The sequence below is a fragment of the Crinia signifera genome, chromosome 1 (genome assembly GCF_055691185.1).
Source record: "Crinia signifera chromosome 1, ASM5569118v1, whole genome shotgun sequence".
NCBI lineage: Eukaryota > Metazoa > Chordata > Amphibia > Anura > Myobatrachidae > Crinia > Crinia signifera.
The window spans coordinates 231,458,649-231,476,478 of record NC_139217.1 but is presented as its reverse complement, the minus strand read 5'-3'; the positions used below and the strand labels follow the sequence as shown (position 1 = coordinate 231,476,478).

Below are 17,830 nucleotides of genomic sequence, written 5' to 3'. Positions count from 1 at the left end.
GTGAAGGGGGTTAGCGGGGGTTAGAGTGGACCTGAGGGTATTGAAGTTGGTGAACGCACTCGGGTAATGTAAATTTTGATAGGGCTTATTTTCTGGGTAGGGCTTATTTTGGACCAGTCATCAAAAGCCAGGGTAGGGCTTATTTTCGGGGTAGGGCTTATTATCGGGGAAACACGGTATTACTGTGACTATGGAAAAATCTTTTCCTGATATATTGTTTATCACAGTAATAACTCTTTCCTGCCTACTGCTTTATTTTCTACCTTCTCTTATACACCTATCCTGCTTGTATTTTTCAAGTGGCACTTAAAGGTAGAGTACACCGCTCATCGTCCACCAATACTGAAAAGCATGTGGGAGAAAGCAGCGTGTACAGACACTTTCTGGGCTAAAACCTCATTGATTGAGGGTAGACTTCCCTGCAAGGGCATTGCCAACCAGGGAGTCACCCACTCTAACATTGAGAGATTGAATACCCCAACTTTATCACACCCAAATCTGCAACTGTCACACGGATAGACCCGCTCAATTGTAAGGTCTGGTAGAGCCAGTCCGGATAGAGCATATCAGCAGCAGTCACCGTGGTAACAAACAAACTGCAGGGGTGTACAGACACCAATTCATTCTATCTTCTTTTTTTCATATGTACCAACTACTGGCTGCACAGAAAGTACGCTCTCAGGCAAAATTTCTTTGTTAAATCCCACCCTAGTAGAAGGTATTACTTCTCTTATCTTTTCAAAAAATAATAGTAAGAGAAAAGGCCTGATAAGCATTTATTATCATTATTATTATTATTATCATTTTATGGTGTAATATAAGTAAAAACAAATATTCGCGGTCCACTCCATACATTGTGGTACCTCTTTTTTGTGTGATTGGCAGCTCCCAATAAGAATTTTTTCTAGATTGGTAAGCCTTTTCTTGATAAAAACCAATCCACAATAATTACAGTACTCTCATGAATAGAGTTTCTAGTATTTTGTATGTTTAATGTGTGTTCGTCCTGTTACAGTATGTCAAAAATTTATGATTAAACGTAAAGTTTTAATTCAAAGCGTGCCCCCCCCCCCCCCCCCCAAAAAAAGAGTACTTTCTCTTTTTCTTGTTGCAGAATTTATTTTAAGCAAGCCTCTTTGCATTAATGTGTAGGTGGAAGCTAAACATGTTAAAAGTGCGCTAGTTAAAATGACTGTAGGTCAGTTTCGTATATATGATTGTTAAAGTGGCCCCTGTGCCTTTAACATCATTCATTCTAGCAATGGAATTGCAATTATGTTCTCACAGGAGAGACCAAAATTATGGGAGTAACATTCTGTTCTATCTCATAGTGCTCTCTTGTTACAAACATAAGGAATTCCTGCCAAGAACAATACAGGCGCAATATAATATTATCTGACTTATCATAGGAATTCAAGCACCTGAATTCATGGGAAACAAAATCAGTCACGTCGCTGTACTGTTGCAGTGACTGACAATTTTCTCTTTTCCATGGACACCAACAAAATTGCACTTATTCAGTATTTTATCATCTAGTGTCCAGCATAAGGAGAGTTTATAAATACAACCAAATAACAACTGCAGTACCACTTGAAATCAAAAGGAGGCTACTGTATGTAAATTTCTCTCATTCAAACCGAACAAACAGTACTTAAGGTGCGTACACACAGGGGCGATTTTGTGCAAAATCGCGGGAAATATGGTCGCTGAGCGACCATATTACCCGCAATGGGAGTGTGCACCGGCTATATATCGCCGGGTACGCGCTCCCGTTTTTGCCCCTGTGGTGATCGCTGGTCGCAGGAACATGCTCCTGCGACCAGCTGATTACCACTCATAGGCGTGCGCAGCACATTTTATTAGGGGGTGCACCGTCAAAGGAGTGTGCATAGCTCCACCTATTGGGCGTGTGAGGCGTGTCTTTCATCATCTATTGGCACTCGCTACAATATAAAAAGTCTCTGAGCCATACCAAAATCTCCTGCCTATTTCAGTTCTTATTTCAGATCTTATTTCATTATCTTCTAATTACTCTGTGTAACAGTACATGCAAATACAGTCATAAACATATATGGATGACGCAGGTATTTAGTGATATTGCAATGGTCTAGTTCAATTAACAATGCAAACACATATATAATTGATGGATGGGCGCTTCTTTAAATGGAATACAGTTCTAAAAAGCAAAAGTCTTTGGTTATGGGTATTGCTGGTATTGTTAGCAGCAGAGGTGTTCATAAGGGTGGGGCACAGCATTAGGGGGTGCCTGTGCACCCCTAACACTCAATGTGCGCACACCTATGTTACCACTGCCGGGCTCCCCCGGCAGTTTCTTTTTCATCAGCGACCATCTCTGGTCGCTGATGTAAAGTAGAAACTGAGCAATATATTGCTCAGCCATATATTGCTCAGCGATATATGGCTGAGCAATATATCTCCCCCGTGTGTACACAGCATTACTCTTTTGTTTTCCTGTCAGAAATCCTATGTACTTTAAATCTCTAATGTCATTTGCATCTCTTAATTTCAATTCTGTCTCAGTAACCTTGTGTGCCTAGTATGTGAACAATTAGGAAATGGTTATTAATACCTCTTTTACACATAACCCCAGTCTTTAACCTGGCTTGGGTCCAGGACATTGGCCATGCATTGAAGTCGGCATTTCAGTACTTAACCCATTATTTATAATAGGTGCAGTGTGTGTGGTGCACACGTCCCGAGTCCCATTTTTTTCATTACATAAATAAATCACCCAAAAAGTGGTCAGTGTGCCATTTTCCGGAGATCTGTGGGCAGAGAGGAGGGAGCCCGGACTCCTTTAAGATGTGGTGAATGGACCCAGGTTATTTCTGGATGCTGATCAGTCACACTAAACCTGAGTCTTCTAACTAACAGTCAAGTGCTACTGTGCCAGTTATTATTTTAGGCATGGCCCAGGTTATTCCTTTTACACTGCAGGTAACCCTGGTCAGTCTCAGGAAAAACCCTGGTATTGAGCAGGGTTGTGTACCTGGTCTGTATACACATGACCAAAACTGTACTGTACATTGGAAAAAAAAGTATTTTTGGTATGTGTGAAAGGGGTATAATACAATAAGATTCATATAAGAAATTGAATTACATGAAATAAAAACATTTTGAGGTTTTATTGTACCAATGGACACCAAATACAATATACAGGGTTAAGCCCCATACACACTAGACAAGAAAGTAATACCCCTTTCAGATCGCATCTAATTACCGGGTTCATGACAGTTTGACCCGGTAACAGGTGCGTTCTGAAAGGGCTTACTGGGTCCAGCAAACCGACAGCAACATTACGAACAGTTACCGCAGGGCAGGGTATCCTTTGGGTGGCTATACCCTATAAAAGCCTATGGGCTTCTATCGCGCCCGACACCAACCCACCGCCTCTACCACTTCACCTCTCCCCCTCCCTCAGTTTAGTCCAGGTCCTCCTGGACCCGGAAGGTAAACCCTTCCTCCCCCTAGTAAAGCAGCCGGACGTCCTTCCGACTGCAGGAGGAAGAGGAGGCGCCGGGGACAGTCGTCTTAGCTTGAGGGGAGAAGGAGGCGCTCAGGAGGTGATGGAGACCCCCCGCACACCACATTACAGGTATCGCGGGGGGGCTCCGTCACAGCACCACGATGCCAACCGCATATGTTAGTAGCCGGGCAGCGAAGGGCAGCAATGTATATTACTACATCCCTCCCCTAGTGTGTACCCTCCCACACATAGTTAATGACACCCCTCCCTCATCTGCAAAGTGCAGATAAGGTAGTTTCTTGGTAACAAGGGCCATACTGCAGCTGCAGTATGCACCCCGCTCCCCCCATTGCTCCTCCTGTGCCAGCATCAGCAAATCTGTATGCACATGCCTATGCTGGCACCATGCCGGGTCCCCGCCGCTGCCAATATAGTCAGGGACACACATCGGCTAGTGTGTACCTGGCTTTAGTTTCCATTTACTGCTAACAATTAGGTTCAAATTTGCTTTATTGATCTGAATGTGCAACAAGCCAAGAATAAAGAACTACACTTTAATTATAATTTTATCTAAGTCGATGAAACACGATGAACATGAAGTACATATTGTATTGCCTATTTTTGAAACAAGTTTCAAGGAGATTATAGTCAGTTGTACATTGCAGGCTGAAGGAGTGTTTTGTCCTCCCAAAGGGCATGTCTAGCTCCAACTGTGGTATTATCTCCACTTAGGAGGTGTGTCCTTAAGTAAAAGATAACAAGTAAAGTACTTTAGTAAGTGCAGCTTCCTGCCCGTAGGGGGTGTGTATGGGTGGCATGATACCTGTCTGTACTTTGGGGGGGGGGGGAAGAGATGGAGGCGCACTGGGAAGATTACCTGAAGAAACACTGATTGCCAGCCCTGCTCTAGCACCAGGGGAAGAGGCTTTCTCTGGCAGGACACAGGGCCGGCGCTACCCTCCCTGCTCTGCTAAAGCTGCCTCAGCCCTCACTGTCACTGCCTCCTGCACACCGCCCGTGGGCGAGCAGCAGTATAAAGATTTGCTCCCTGCACCGCGAGTGCACACAGCCTGAATGCCGCCTACAGCGCCTGTCTGACAGTCGGCGGCAATATGGAGAAGCTGAGCAGCTCACTGCACCGCGCACACACTGTCCTCCTCCTGCGACCTGCCCCCTCTTCCTCACGGACACTTGCGCTGAGGCATGTAGCGCTGTCTGTGAATGCCTGGATGACATGTCATGTCCGGATCCGCCCCCTACCCATTGCTCCCTGCGCCTGTCAGCTGTCAATCAAATGACGAACATTCAGCAGCGCCGCCTCCCCTTCACTCCGGCGCCCCTCTTCTTCCACCTCCTCCTTCTCTCCCCTCCTTTTCCCCTCAGTCACTAGAGTGGTGTAATGGAGTCCTCAGTGTCCTGTCTACGCAGATAGAAGAGGGACTGCACAAGAGTTAAACAGCAAAATAAGAGTCTTTTATTAAACATGTTTCTATCAAATTTTTTAATAGATTTTTTTTAAATATTAATTTAGACACTTTTTAACATAATGGGCTGGGTTATGTGCTTAAAGGTGGCCATAGGGGGGGCGTGGCCACGGCGGCAGACGAGTAGGACGCAAGGTGTTTGAGCTCCCCGGCTAAATATCCTGTTAACCCCATCCTACGCCTGAGCAATACTAACCTCTGCTCTGCAAAGCTGCTCCAACTGACACTGCACTCGGTGAGCTCTTTATCTATACAAACAGCCGATCCCGGGACCGGCGAGACCCGGTGGAAGACTGCGGCCTAATATCCCCTATTGCCACACCCGCCAAACATCCGGCCAGGCTTACCTCTCGCTTCCGTGGGGGGTGAGTGACCCGGTGAGTGGACGGGACTGCACTGCCTAACTATCTCCTGGCGCTCCGCCTCTGGTCTCCTTGCGGGTGGTTTCTTGGACTCCGGCACCTAGACTGGCTGTGTTCAGGGTCTCTGGCGGCCATTTTAGGTCTCGCGCACAGCTCCTTAGCCCAGACACACTGACGGCTGCATATTGCTGAATGGGCAACATTCCTGGGGACAGAGACACTGATCTACCTATACTACTCTGCACTTGTTAGCCTCTCCGCTTATTAGCCTGCACTATCTTGAAGTGAGTGAGCACCCACATATCCAGTGTTGCAGTGGGAGGAATACTGAACTCATCCTGACACACAAGCAATATGCCAACTATGTCTGACCCACTGCAGCAAATTCCTCAAGCCATTTGTGCTTCCACCCAGAGGATCCTCGCTAAATTGGATGATCTGGAAACAATATCCTTGACTTCTCCATCCATGATCCTGGCACCGCCTATTTTGATATCCCTCCTGGATTCAACCAGACATGTGGAGGTTTCTCCTGCTAATTATGCCACTGTTTCACCTCTTGTCATTGAGGACTTTCCACGACTCTGTTTCACAGATACCCATGTTACGCCCGCTGATGAGTCTGGGGACATTCTGCGACAATGTCATGCTACCAAGACCCATATAACTCCTGTATCTCTACAGGTCGGGGATGTGTGCTCTCTGGGACTTGTGTTAACAGTCGATAATTCTGTAACTATTGTCGACTGTACGGGACAGTCTCGTTTCCATTTAATAAACTCTGCGCCAGCTTGGGATAGCCGGTGCTCTTATGGGAATTTTCCTGCTCCACCCGTTGATGGAGAAGAGACTACTATACCACCTGTCTTTACTGGATCTGAAGACTGGCCTGACTAACACTCTGTAGTGCATTTGAATTTGAGATATCTCTTCTTCTAATATTTAACTTGTATTTTCGCTTGTGTGCTATTTTCTCTTAAATGTCAGTATTCCTTATACTTTTCAGCTTACAATTCTACAATTGCTAGATTAGCTTTTCCTCTACAGCCCTACACTGTATGTCATCACATACCCTTGGTTTTCATGTGTATCATATTCTTATATATGGGTGGGAGAGATGAACCTGGGCCTTCTGTGCTTAAAGACATGGGTCTCTGGCCCACAAATATCCTCAGCTGGATACATTTCTCCTCATTTGTATTGGGTCCTTTCTATGGCCCTTATTCTGGTTCGGGCGGTACGGCCCGCGTGCGGCCGTACCGCCGATGTTTTTACTCTGCACATGCGCAGAGGTGAATCTGCGCATGTGCAGCCCCCTTCGCCGCAGACGTATTTCGTCCGCCGCAAAGGGGGCGTATAGGGGCGTGAGAGGCATCATGCCCTCATTTCCCTATGTGTACGCCCCGCGTTTCATGGGCGTTCCCATGCAAACGCGGGGCGTACGCATGCTAATGAGGGCATGACGCAACTCATGGGGGCGGAAAGCTGACGTCGCCGGATGTCAGCTTTCAGCCCCCATACAAGCTACCACACGGACGATTGTCCGTGTGGTCTCAGCTTGCGGGAGCTGCCGCGGCGTGCGGACCTGCCTTCGATGGTCGACGACCATCGAATGCAGGGGGCAGCTCCCACCATGGTGGAGGCGTAGCCTCCACCATTTTTATGCGGATCGCCAGCCGTCCGTGTACGGACGGCCGTGGCGATCCGTAGGTTGGGCGGGGATTCGTCTGGTGCGGTCGGAGCCGCATATGCGGCTCGACCGCACCAACCAGAATAAGGGCCATAGTTAGGAGGTATATTTATGCTTTATATCAGGGGTGTCCAACCTTTCACCTTCCCTGGGCCACATTAGAAGATGAAAATTTGGTTTGGGCCGCACATAAAATAAAATAACAGTAACGATACCTGATCATCCAAAAAAAACATAGACAACATAGTTAACATATTAAACTTAATTGGAAATGAAGTTAGTGAGATGTTTGACATTGTTTCTCCCATTCTGACACAGAGAATAAGCCGAAATTCACATTCTGACACAGAGAATAAGCCGAAATTCACATTCTGACACAGAGAATAAGCCAAAATTCACATTCTGACACAGAGAATAAGCCAAAATTCACAATGTGACACAGGGAATGAGTAAAAATTCACATTGTGACACAAGGAATGAGTACAAATTCACATTCTGACACAGAGAATAAGCCGAAATTCACTTTCTGACACAGAGAATAAGCCGAAATTCACTTTCTGACACAGGGAATAAGCCAAAATTCACAATGTGACACAGGGAATGAGTAAAAATTCACATTGTGACACACAGAATAAGCCAAAATTCACATTGTGACACAGAAAATAAGCTGAAATACACATTCTGACACAGGGGATGAGTAAAAATTCACATTCTGACACAGGGTGCCAGATAACACATATGCCCCCACAGTGCCATATGACACATATGCCCCCACAGTGCCATATGCCCCCACAGTGCCATATGCCCCCACAGTGCCAGGTGATACACATGCCCCCACAGTGCCAGGTGACACACATGCCCCCACAGTGCCAGGTGACACACATGCCCCCACAGTGCCATATGACACATATGCCCCCACAGTGCCATATGACACATATGCCCCCAGTGCCATATGACACATATGCCCCCACAGTGCCATATGACACATATGCCCCCACAGTGCCATATGACACATATGCCCCCACAGTGCCATATGACACATATGCCCCCACAGTGCCATATGACACATATGCCCCCACAGTGCCATATGCCCCCACAGTGCCAAGTGACACACATGCCCCCACAGTGCCAGATGACACACATGCCCCCACAGTGCCAGGTGACACACATGCCCCCACAGTGCCAGGTGACACACATGCCCCCACAGTGCCAGGTCACACATATGCCCCCACAGTGCTAGGTGACACACATGCCCCACAGTTCCTCTTCTTCACCCCCCCCCCAAACCACGCCACCCCACCCGACCTGTAATAAGTCTTACTATTTTTGCTGCGCCGTCCACCCCTCCACCTTCAGCACTGCAGCAGGACCCAGCGCTGTCTTTATGCCGCCAGATATGCTTTGCTTTCCTTCCCTCCCTATGGCGGCCAACTGCACGTTGAGTGCCAGCCTCCACCGACTCCTTTTGGCGCCTGACCATCTTGTAAGCGCCGTATGTCAGTGCGCGGGTGTGTGATGACGTCACCCGTGCACCCGTGCACCTCCGCAAAGGACTGCTGGGACCGGGCTTCAGAAGAAACATCATGCCCCACAACAGCCATTGAAGCCCGTTCCCAGCAGGTTTTTTTTTTCTCTTTTCAGATTTTCCCAGTTTAAAAAATTGCACTGGGCCGCATTGCTAGCCGACCTGGGCCGCATTGCTAGCCGACCTGGGCCGCATGCGGCCCGCGGGCCGCGGGTTGGACAAGCCTGCTTTATATCCTGTCAGTTATCATAGCAATATATTTGCAATAGCTGCTATATTTATCGCTTGTGGGAGAACTGGGTCTAGCCCAGTTTTGAGCCATTAGTATTGTGTACTCGTTTGCTACATATCCTTTTTTTTTTTTTGCTGCCCCAATCAATCCATACTGCTTTAATCCTCAAATGGGTGGGTGGGATGGAAGGGGTTAATTAGCTTGGAATAGATTAGCTATTATGTTGTATCTATCCTGATTGCTCTGCAAGTTTCATTAATCTAGCTAAGGACCACTAGTTGCTTCCTTCTTCGCGGAGAGGGAAGGGTTAAACGGGTTAGTATAGTGAAGTTAGTGGGGTAGGGGTTCATTGGTTTAGGGGCTCCAGGTATGCCTAAATTGGGGGTAGGTTATACAGGGTGGGGTTTTTTTTTGAGGTAGGTTTGTTTTGGGATTCATTTGATTTATTTTGGGTAGTTAGACATATTTTTATATTTTTTTATATTTACTTCGGGTCAATTTGGACCCTGCAGAATACAATATAGGAGACTCCTACTATACGGAAGTATATTGCTCACTTCAGTTTACAATTATTGTTTCACTATACTGCATATGCTACATTGCTCCTGTTTGGTCATCCCCGAATGGCGCCTTCGGGGAATGTGGTACCATGATTGGTTTTCTTTGGTGATATTCATGTTGTGGTGATGTGTTATCCTGTCCGCTTACTGTATGTAAGACTATACAATTCCGCTGTATTTATTCATTATTATTTATTCCTGACTGTTCTGCAGTTTCACATTATTGCCCTAACTACCCCCATATGTATACGGGGTACTTGTTGGTTTGTGTTTATGTGCAAAACTTCAATAAAAATTATTGAATAAAAAAAAAAAAAAAAGGTGGCCATACACGCTGCAATAGCAGCGCGCGATGCGATGTGCACTCCTGTGGGCATCGCACTGTACAAAAAGTATGTGCTGCACATACTTTTTGTACTGCTTTCGGATCGCAACGCACACACATTGCATGCATGCAGTGCGATGGGATCTAGCACATAACCTATGCGATTCTCGCAGCGTGCATGGGCATCTTTAGTGCCTGCAACATTTTGCAGACACAGCACTGAGATGGTGTATGCATACATGTACATGCACCCGAGATCCTCCATAGGATCGCATGTTGCATACGCTCCCACAATCGGGCTGCAGCTTGTTGCAATGGCAATGTGAAAGGGCGCAAAATTTATGGTTTGCAGGAGGGTGCCGGACACCCTAGCACCGGCCCTGCAGGGACCTATACTCAACCATTGTCCTTACTGTCAGTGTGCACGGTGTATAGTTTGCCACAACTTCTTGAAGGCTGGGACACCCTCACTCCTTTCCCTTGCTGTTAGCGGCTATTCTCAGCTACTGTAGACTCTGTCCCATTCCAGTCTGGATTCCCGCTTGCGCAGTGGGAATTCCAGGGATTTATGTAACTTTGCAGGCAGCAGCAGACTCAATTATAACCCGGGCCACTATGGGTAAATAATCATGAAACTTGTAGTGATGACTATATTATATAAAGTATTTACAAAAGCGTGTATTCATTTAATGTGTTAAATTGTAAAACATATAAAACTTACCATTTGTGCATTAAAATAAAAGGAGCAGATGTACTAAGCCTTGAAGAAAAATATAGTGTAGAGAGCAGGGTTACAGACTTTTAAATTCTCCTATCCAGGAGAATCCCGGAGAGGAGACTGTCAGCACCACTTCGGGGGGCGGGGCCTGATGTAGATGTCATCAAGCGTGGCTAAATGGCACGATTTGCATCTTTAGCCCCACCCCCTCCCTCAAATAGCAGCGAACCGTGGGAAAATAACGCTGCTGCGGGGGAGATGCGGTGTGTCCCTGCCAGTGTCCAGTAGGGCTGCTCACCTTTCCAGGGGGCCGGGAGGGGGACCAAATTTTGAGGAGCCTCCCGGCCAGGCAACCCTGGAAGAGAGTTAAAGGGGCCCAGTTATCGAGTTTCTATTTAAAATCTCTCTGCACATGTTACATCGGCCCCACCTGCAGTGCACATGGTTTTGTCCATTAGAGAGAGAATTTGCTTTTGCAAGTGAACCAGAATCAGGCCCATTATGCGCGATGAGTTTCAAGTAGCTATATCTTGTCACATAACCGACTGGAACCAGAAAATGCCATTGCAACTGCAAGGAGAAAGTAAATGACCACTGAGTCACCAGGGACAAAAAGTTGGCATTAGAACATGTAAACATTTCATAACTGTCCACATGATGAGTGTCAAAATATAAAAATATCATACTCAAGGTAGTGAGAAGAATGAGAGTGAATGAGAGTGGAGAAGTGAGATGGGGAATTTAATTTTCTGGATTCGGGAGGCCTGCTAATTTAACTAATTAAACATAAATGTCACTGATTACACGGGCAAAGATGTGTCTGGCATGCTAATGTTGGTGGCAAGAACATAACTTGAGCTCATCATATAAGGGATCTAGGTTATTTTCCTTACATTTTAAGAGCAGTTTACACATACTTTGCAACCAACTATGTATTAAGTATGGGTCATAGGGTTGACAGCCACTAGGTTGACACAGGAAATAGGTCGTCATACATAAGGTCGACATGGTCATTAGGTCAACACAAGCATTAGGGCGACATGAGTTTGTAATTGTTGTGTCTGTCGACTTAAGTCGACATGGACACTGTCTAAGTGTCCCGCAGCCCCTCTTATGGCTCGCTGTGCTCGCCATGCTTTGGGCGTGGTGCCTTCCTGCGCTCGGAACACTATTATAGTCTCACTCTATGCTCACTTGGATATTAAAGGATGAAAAACCACCTGGGGGGGAAAAAAAACTCAAGTTGACCTTTTTCATGTCGACATAATGCTAGTGTCGACCTAATGACCATGTTCACCTATTTCATGTGTCGACCTAGTCTCTGTCGACCTATAGTGGTCAACCAAATGACTGTCAACATAATGCTTGTAGACCTACTCACTGCATCCCGTATGTATGTACCCCATAGTGCGAATGGGGAGAAATCTTGTATGATTTATGTATCACTTCACTGCTTTGACAAACTATGCTATTGCACTTTTATTCTTCTAAAAAACAATCTCAAACATCCGGCACTGTATGTATTTAATAATAATATATAATGTGTAGTTTCAAAACAGTTGAAAAGCAGCAGACTCCTTGGTGTGTCTGTGTGAACACACCTATATTTGCAAACTGCAAGTCCCTATAACTAAATGGAACCTGCGCTGATCTGAAGAAGCTCCTGACACTTGTTATCCAAATTGTAACCCCCCATAGGTCCTTATTCTGGTCCACTCGCAAAGGCAAATTCCTTCTCAAATGGACAAAACCATGTGCACTGGAGGTGGGGCAGATGCAACTTGTGCAGAGATAATTAGATTTGGGTGAGTTATTTTGTTTCTGTGCATGGAAGATACTGGCTGCTTTATTTTTACACTGCAATATAGATCTCACTTTGAAGTAAAACCCTCACCCGAATCTAATTCTCTCTGCACATGTTACATCTGCCCCACCTGCAGTGCACATGGGCCCTTATTCTGGTTGGTGCGGCCGGAGCCGCATATGCGGCTCCAACGCACCAGGCGAATCCCCGCCTTCCATACGGATCGCCACGGCCGTCCGTACGCGGATATGTGGCGATCCGCATGAAATTGGACGGGGATACGCCTCCTCCATGGTGGGAGCAGCCCCTGCATTCGATGGTCGCCGAACATCGAATGCAGGGCCGCACGCTCCACCAGGTCCCGCAACACAAGACCACACGGACACTTGTCCGTGTGAAATCTTGTATGGGGGCGGGCAGCTGACATCCGGCGATGTCAGATGCCCGCCCCGTACCCACGCGTCACGGCCTCATTACCATGCATACGCCCCGCGTTTGCATGGGAACGCCCATGAAACGCTGGGCGTATGCATAGGGTAATGAGGATAAGTAGACCCTCACGCCCCTCTACGCCCCCTGTGCGGCGTATAGAGAATCCTTGCGGCGAAATCGCCTGCACATGCGCAGAGTGACCTCTGCACATGCGCAGAAGATAAACATCGGCGGCCCGTACGCAAGCGGGAATTTCCGCACCGATCAGAATAAGGGCCATGGTTTTGTCTATTTGAGAAGGAATTTGCCTTTGCCAGTGAACCAGAATAAGGGCCATAATACTTACTACAGGCTGCTTAGTTTTTATATACTTATATATTCATGTGCATATTTTCCACCTGCTATTATGGTGAAAATTGATTTTTAATAAATAGAAATGACATGATACAGTGTCAATTCTCAGACGTGTATGCACCTGATATGATAAGCGCAGGTTCCATTTATTTCTTTAGCTACATTTGGATATAAGCCATTTGAAAAGATTCCTCTCAGATGTAGCAGTACACACCCACGCTTCTAGTTGCCACGTTCACAATCACTTTTCACATTCTCTCCATATATGGAACAAGACACGCCCTTTGGATTTGAGCATGACACGCCCCCTCAATGGGGTGCTGTGCAAAATTCTTCTACCAACTATAATCTCCCTGAAACTAGTTTTCAAAAGTAGGCATGTATGCTGTATGTTCACAATTGGAATGTGTTAGTTTAGGGGGTAAGTGTTGTATAGCCCTAGGTTTCTTATTTTTAGTATATACTGTAGTAAGCACCTTTCTGTTTCTCCAGTGTTGAGTCTGTAGTTTCTTTCTCTTGAGAGAGAGGAAGGTCTTCTACAGATGCAGGGTGCGCTGCCTCTCTCTCACATACCTCTCTTTCCTCCATTGCAAGAGGTTACACTGTAGGGACACCAACAAAAGAGAAAGCACTGTAAAAACTATTTATTTTGTAACTGATGACTAGCAATGCTATACTACAGTATATACAGGTATGCAATAACTATTTAACACAAGTCAAAATTCTAATGCACTGTAGAAACTGCTTTGCACACATGGGCCTTATGGGCCCTACTCTACATGTAGTGATGTGTGTGGATGAGCATTCTCACCAAAGCGCTGTGTGCTGAGTGATGTGTCAGGGTCAGTGTTCTCTGGTGAGAACACTGGCCTGACCAATTAATAACCACTGTGCTGGAGATAGCGACGTGTGGGGCCATGCATCGCTATGGCCCCTAGACACACAGCGATGTAGGGGCATTTCTGTGATGTAGTTAAATTAAGTAACATGCTCAGAAATGCCTGTATATATTGCTGCACTTGTGTCACACCCTACTGTATCCAGGAGCATGGGTGGATTCAGGGGGGGGGGGGACCAGGGCACGTGCCCCCGTGTAATTTCTTTTTTTCCCGGCAGCCACCGGGAAGAAAGCTTTTACAGCCGGGCAGAGAGCTGTGAGCTGCCCAGCAGACAGCAAGGTAAAGGCGCGCTCCCCGGGGCCCCACCTTTAGTGTCCTGTGCTGTGCTTCCCACATCTGATGCTCTGCCTGCTTCCAGCTGGAGGCTGCGGGCCGCTTGAAATGACAGCACGGGCCACAATTGGCACCCGGGCCAGACTTTGGACATGCCTGATCTAGAGAGAGATCAAGACAAAAAAATTATTCATTCTACATTCAGGTGCAAGGAGAGGTGAGGCCCCGTCTAAAGTTACTATCTCACGGTGGATAAAATAATTAATCTCCTTTGCCTACGAAAAAGGTGGCCTGGAAGTTCATGAGAAGCTAAAGGCAGACTCCACCACGGCCATTTCTACCTCTTGGGCGAGTAAGACGCAAGTCTCTGTGATGGATATCTGTGCTGCCATACGTTTACCTATCCATACATTTACCAGTTATTATAGTATTGATGTTTCAGCCGCCTACTTTGGGAAAGTTGTACTTGAACAAGCGGTGGTATAATCAAAATATTATATTCTTTAAGCATCACTTGACTATGTGTCCTTTATTATCCCCTCTATTAAAATGCTTATTCAGAGTGAGGCTGCCACAATAATTTTTATTTCGTCAGAACCACTCCATGGCAGCCTGTAGTTTTCCCGCCCTTGATGTTTCTTTGTTAATACAGGGAGACACTCAAAAGACTGAGGAAGACAGGTATGGGGGGCTGGATATACCCAAGGCAGGTGGAGTTACAAAGAAATCTACCTGCCAAAAGATGGAGGATGGGATGTAAATCCAGAGTGAGGCTGCCATGGAGTGGTTCTGAATAAATGGAATTATGGTAAATATAATTTGCTTTTATTTAATTTTTGCTACAATTGTTTTATATGTGTGATGTTAATGTTATATGACACATTTTATACTTAGGGCCTAATTCAGACCTGATCGCAGGACAAATGTGTTCTCAAACTGGACAAAACAACCTTTTACTTGGGCAAAGTCATACATATCTGGGAGTCAAACTTCCCAAGTACCCTGTGGAACTCTGCCAGAAAAATGTTAAAGAAATAATTCACTCCATGTCCTTGGAATTGGATAGCTGGAAACACCTAACGCTATCCTACTTGGGGAGGGTGAGTCTAGTTAAGATGTCAACCATCCCCAAACTGCTATATGTCCTACAATCCTTGCCGCTTTTAATAAGTAATGCTGACTTGACGAAAATAAATACCCTATTCAGAACTTTCATTTGGAAAGGGAAGAAACCCAGGATCGCACTAAATAAACTACAACAAGCCAAATTTAATGGCGGCATTGGCCTCCCCAATGTTAAAGCCTATAATCTCGCCTTCCTTACTTGGTTTTTGAGAGACTGGTTCAAAAACACGGATATATATGCCAACACACATCTGGAAGCAGCCTTCTTAGTAAGAGACACATTAATATCCTTTCTACACAAAATAAAAGAGGAAATCCCCACAAACATATCACAAAACCCACTACTTTGGTCCACATACCACATGTGGCACATATTGCGACATTCCTCCAATTTAAACGCACACAAGAGCCTATTCTTACCCTTTCTAGGCAACTCTGATTTTCAAAATGGAGATGCAAACATCCCCTTTACAGTCCTGCACAAAGAGGGCCTTAGGGTTGTGAGGGATCTTATTAATCTCACCAACGGCAAACCCTTGACATTTTCCCAGGCACAGACTTCCTTTCCAATTCTGAGGAATTTTCCTCTATATTTTTTTAAATGCAACACTACATTAGTTCAGTGCTGAAAGCATTATCTGAACAAGACCTCTCAAATACACTGGATGGAGTGCTCCGCTCCACACAAATTACCAGGAAGGCTATCGCTATACATTATAGAATTTTCAACCCCCTCCTTGACCACTCCACCTCCAATTCAGGGATGAAACAATGGCTGACACAGTTCCCCACACTCTACTGTGAACAGCTACTCAAAACCTTAGCCACCTCTCGCAAACTACTTTCATCCGCTCAATATCAAGAATTATTTTTAAATATCACTCACAGAGCTTATTTCTCTCCCAAAAGACAACATCTAGCTGGTATGCCAAATACCGGCCACTGTGGTAAATGTCAAACCCCACAAGCTGACCTATATCACTGCCTGTGGTCGTGCCCTCTCATTCGCAGATTCTGGTTGCAGGTGAGGGCCTACGCCCAAGAACATTTACTAAATTATATACCTTTTACAGCAGAATGGGCAATTTTGGGCATCCTTCCAGAACAACAAAGAGTAGTGAAGGGCTGTAAAAACTTTTGTTGGCAATTAGTGCTGCAGCCCGCAAATCTATTTTACAATGTTAGATTAAGCCAACTCCCTCTTCCCTAGACATATTCAAAGGAAAACTCCACCATTTGTTCCAGATGGATTGGCTGGAGACAACACTGCACAAAGAAAAACTCACAAAAACTTAATTCGACACCTGGGAGAGTTACATCAACTCCCATCCTAGGGACTTTCAAATCAGAATTAAATTAACTCTCCAGAACACAGAATACTTCGAAACTCGATTAGTGCAGGGAGACCCACCAATTCTCCTTAACACATGATGTGTGTGGGGGGGCTGTAAAGGATATTCAGGGGTCCTCAGGGCAACGGCCTTCTCGCTGACGGGGCAAGAAAACCCCATACAGATTTTTCTCTTTTTAGGAATACCGAGTCCGAGATGAACACTCAACCGGGACACTGGCCCAGACACCAGCGATTATAGATTTATCCATCATGCTGGATATTAATTGCCAGGCACAAGCGACGCATGGGGCCACGCATCGGTATCGCCCATACACACACAGCGATGTAGGCCCATTTCCTGAGCGATCTAGTTAAAGTAAGTAATATCGGTGGGGCGGTAATCACGGAAGTCTCTGTGTAGGGCGGGAGCCTGTGAGCCCTCTGATGTGTGGAGTTGGGTGAGCGTTGGGAGAGCAGGGTCGCGCTGATGTGGTGTTCCCGCACATACGCAGAGGAGAGAGAGGCTCCCTGATCGGGCCGTGAGGAAGGTGGTACACACGCCAGCTGCCGAAGGGAGAGTGGTGGTGGGCGCCGCAACACGATACCGCACAGCTGTGATACCTGTGGTCGGAGCGGTTAGAGTGGCCGCATTATCGGGACCCTAGATAATCAGTCAGCTGCCGGGAGGAGACGGCGCTGGGATGTGCTCACCCGTGGAAGGGTGACCAAGTGAGCGGTGCAGCACAGGGAGACGGCTTACCAGAAGGCGGACGGAGTGGCCAAGAGAAAGGACGGAGAACCCCCGCTGCACCTGGAAACCGGCCAGGGTCTAAAGTAGCCGATCCAGAGGGCATATGCTGGGAGCAGCGGGAGCAAATTACATACAGCCACTGCAGCAATCTGCCGAGGGAGCCTATCAAAGAGGTTGTGCACGCCAGAACTGTGTGAGTACCCAACATATGTTATACCGTGCTCTGGAGGTCTGTGGTGGTGTATGGAAAGGTGGCCAGGGACAGAATCAAAGTAGGAGGGAAACGGCCGATCCAGGAGAGCTTAACTCAAATTGACTGTGTATATAAGTACCGGATGCCTACTCCACTGTAGCAGAGAAAAGCCCTCTATAGACAGGCGACTCTAAAGGTGACTGGTGTATGCTTGGCAATATATAGGTTGATGAACTAAGCCGTGAAGCAGTCCTGTTAAACACTTTGCATCCATATAGTAAAT

The 17,830-nt window shown here is 46.3% G+C and overlaps 1 protein-coding gene across 1 annotated transcript in view; it reads right to left on the bottom strand.

Annotated features, from left to right (window-relative positions):
* The window catches only part of JSRP1 (junctional sarcoplasmic reticulum protein 1), a 101,220-nt gene that overhangs the window by 70,171 nt on the left and 13,219 nt on the right, over window positions 1-17,830 (bottom strand). The window contains 1 exon segment of the mRNA XM_083179406.1: window positions 13,450-13,575. Within this exon segment, the coding sequence (XP_083035532.1) occupies window positions 13,450-13,561 (112 nt within the window). The 5' untranslated portion in view covers window positions 13,562-13,575.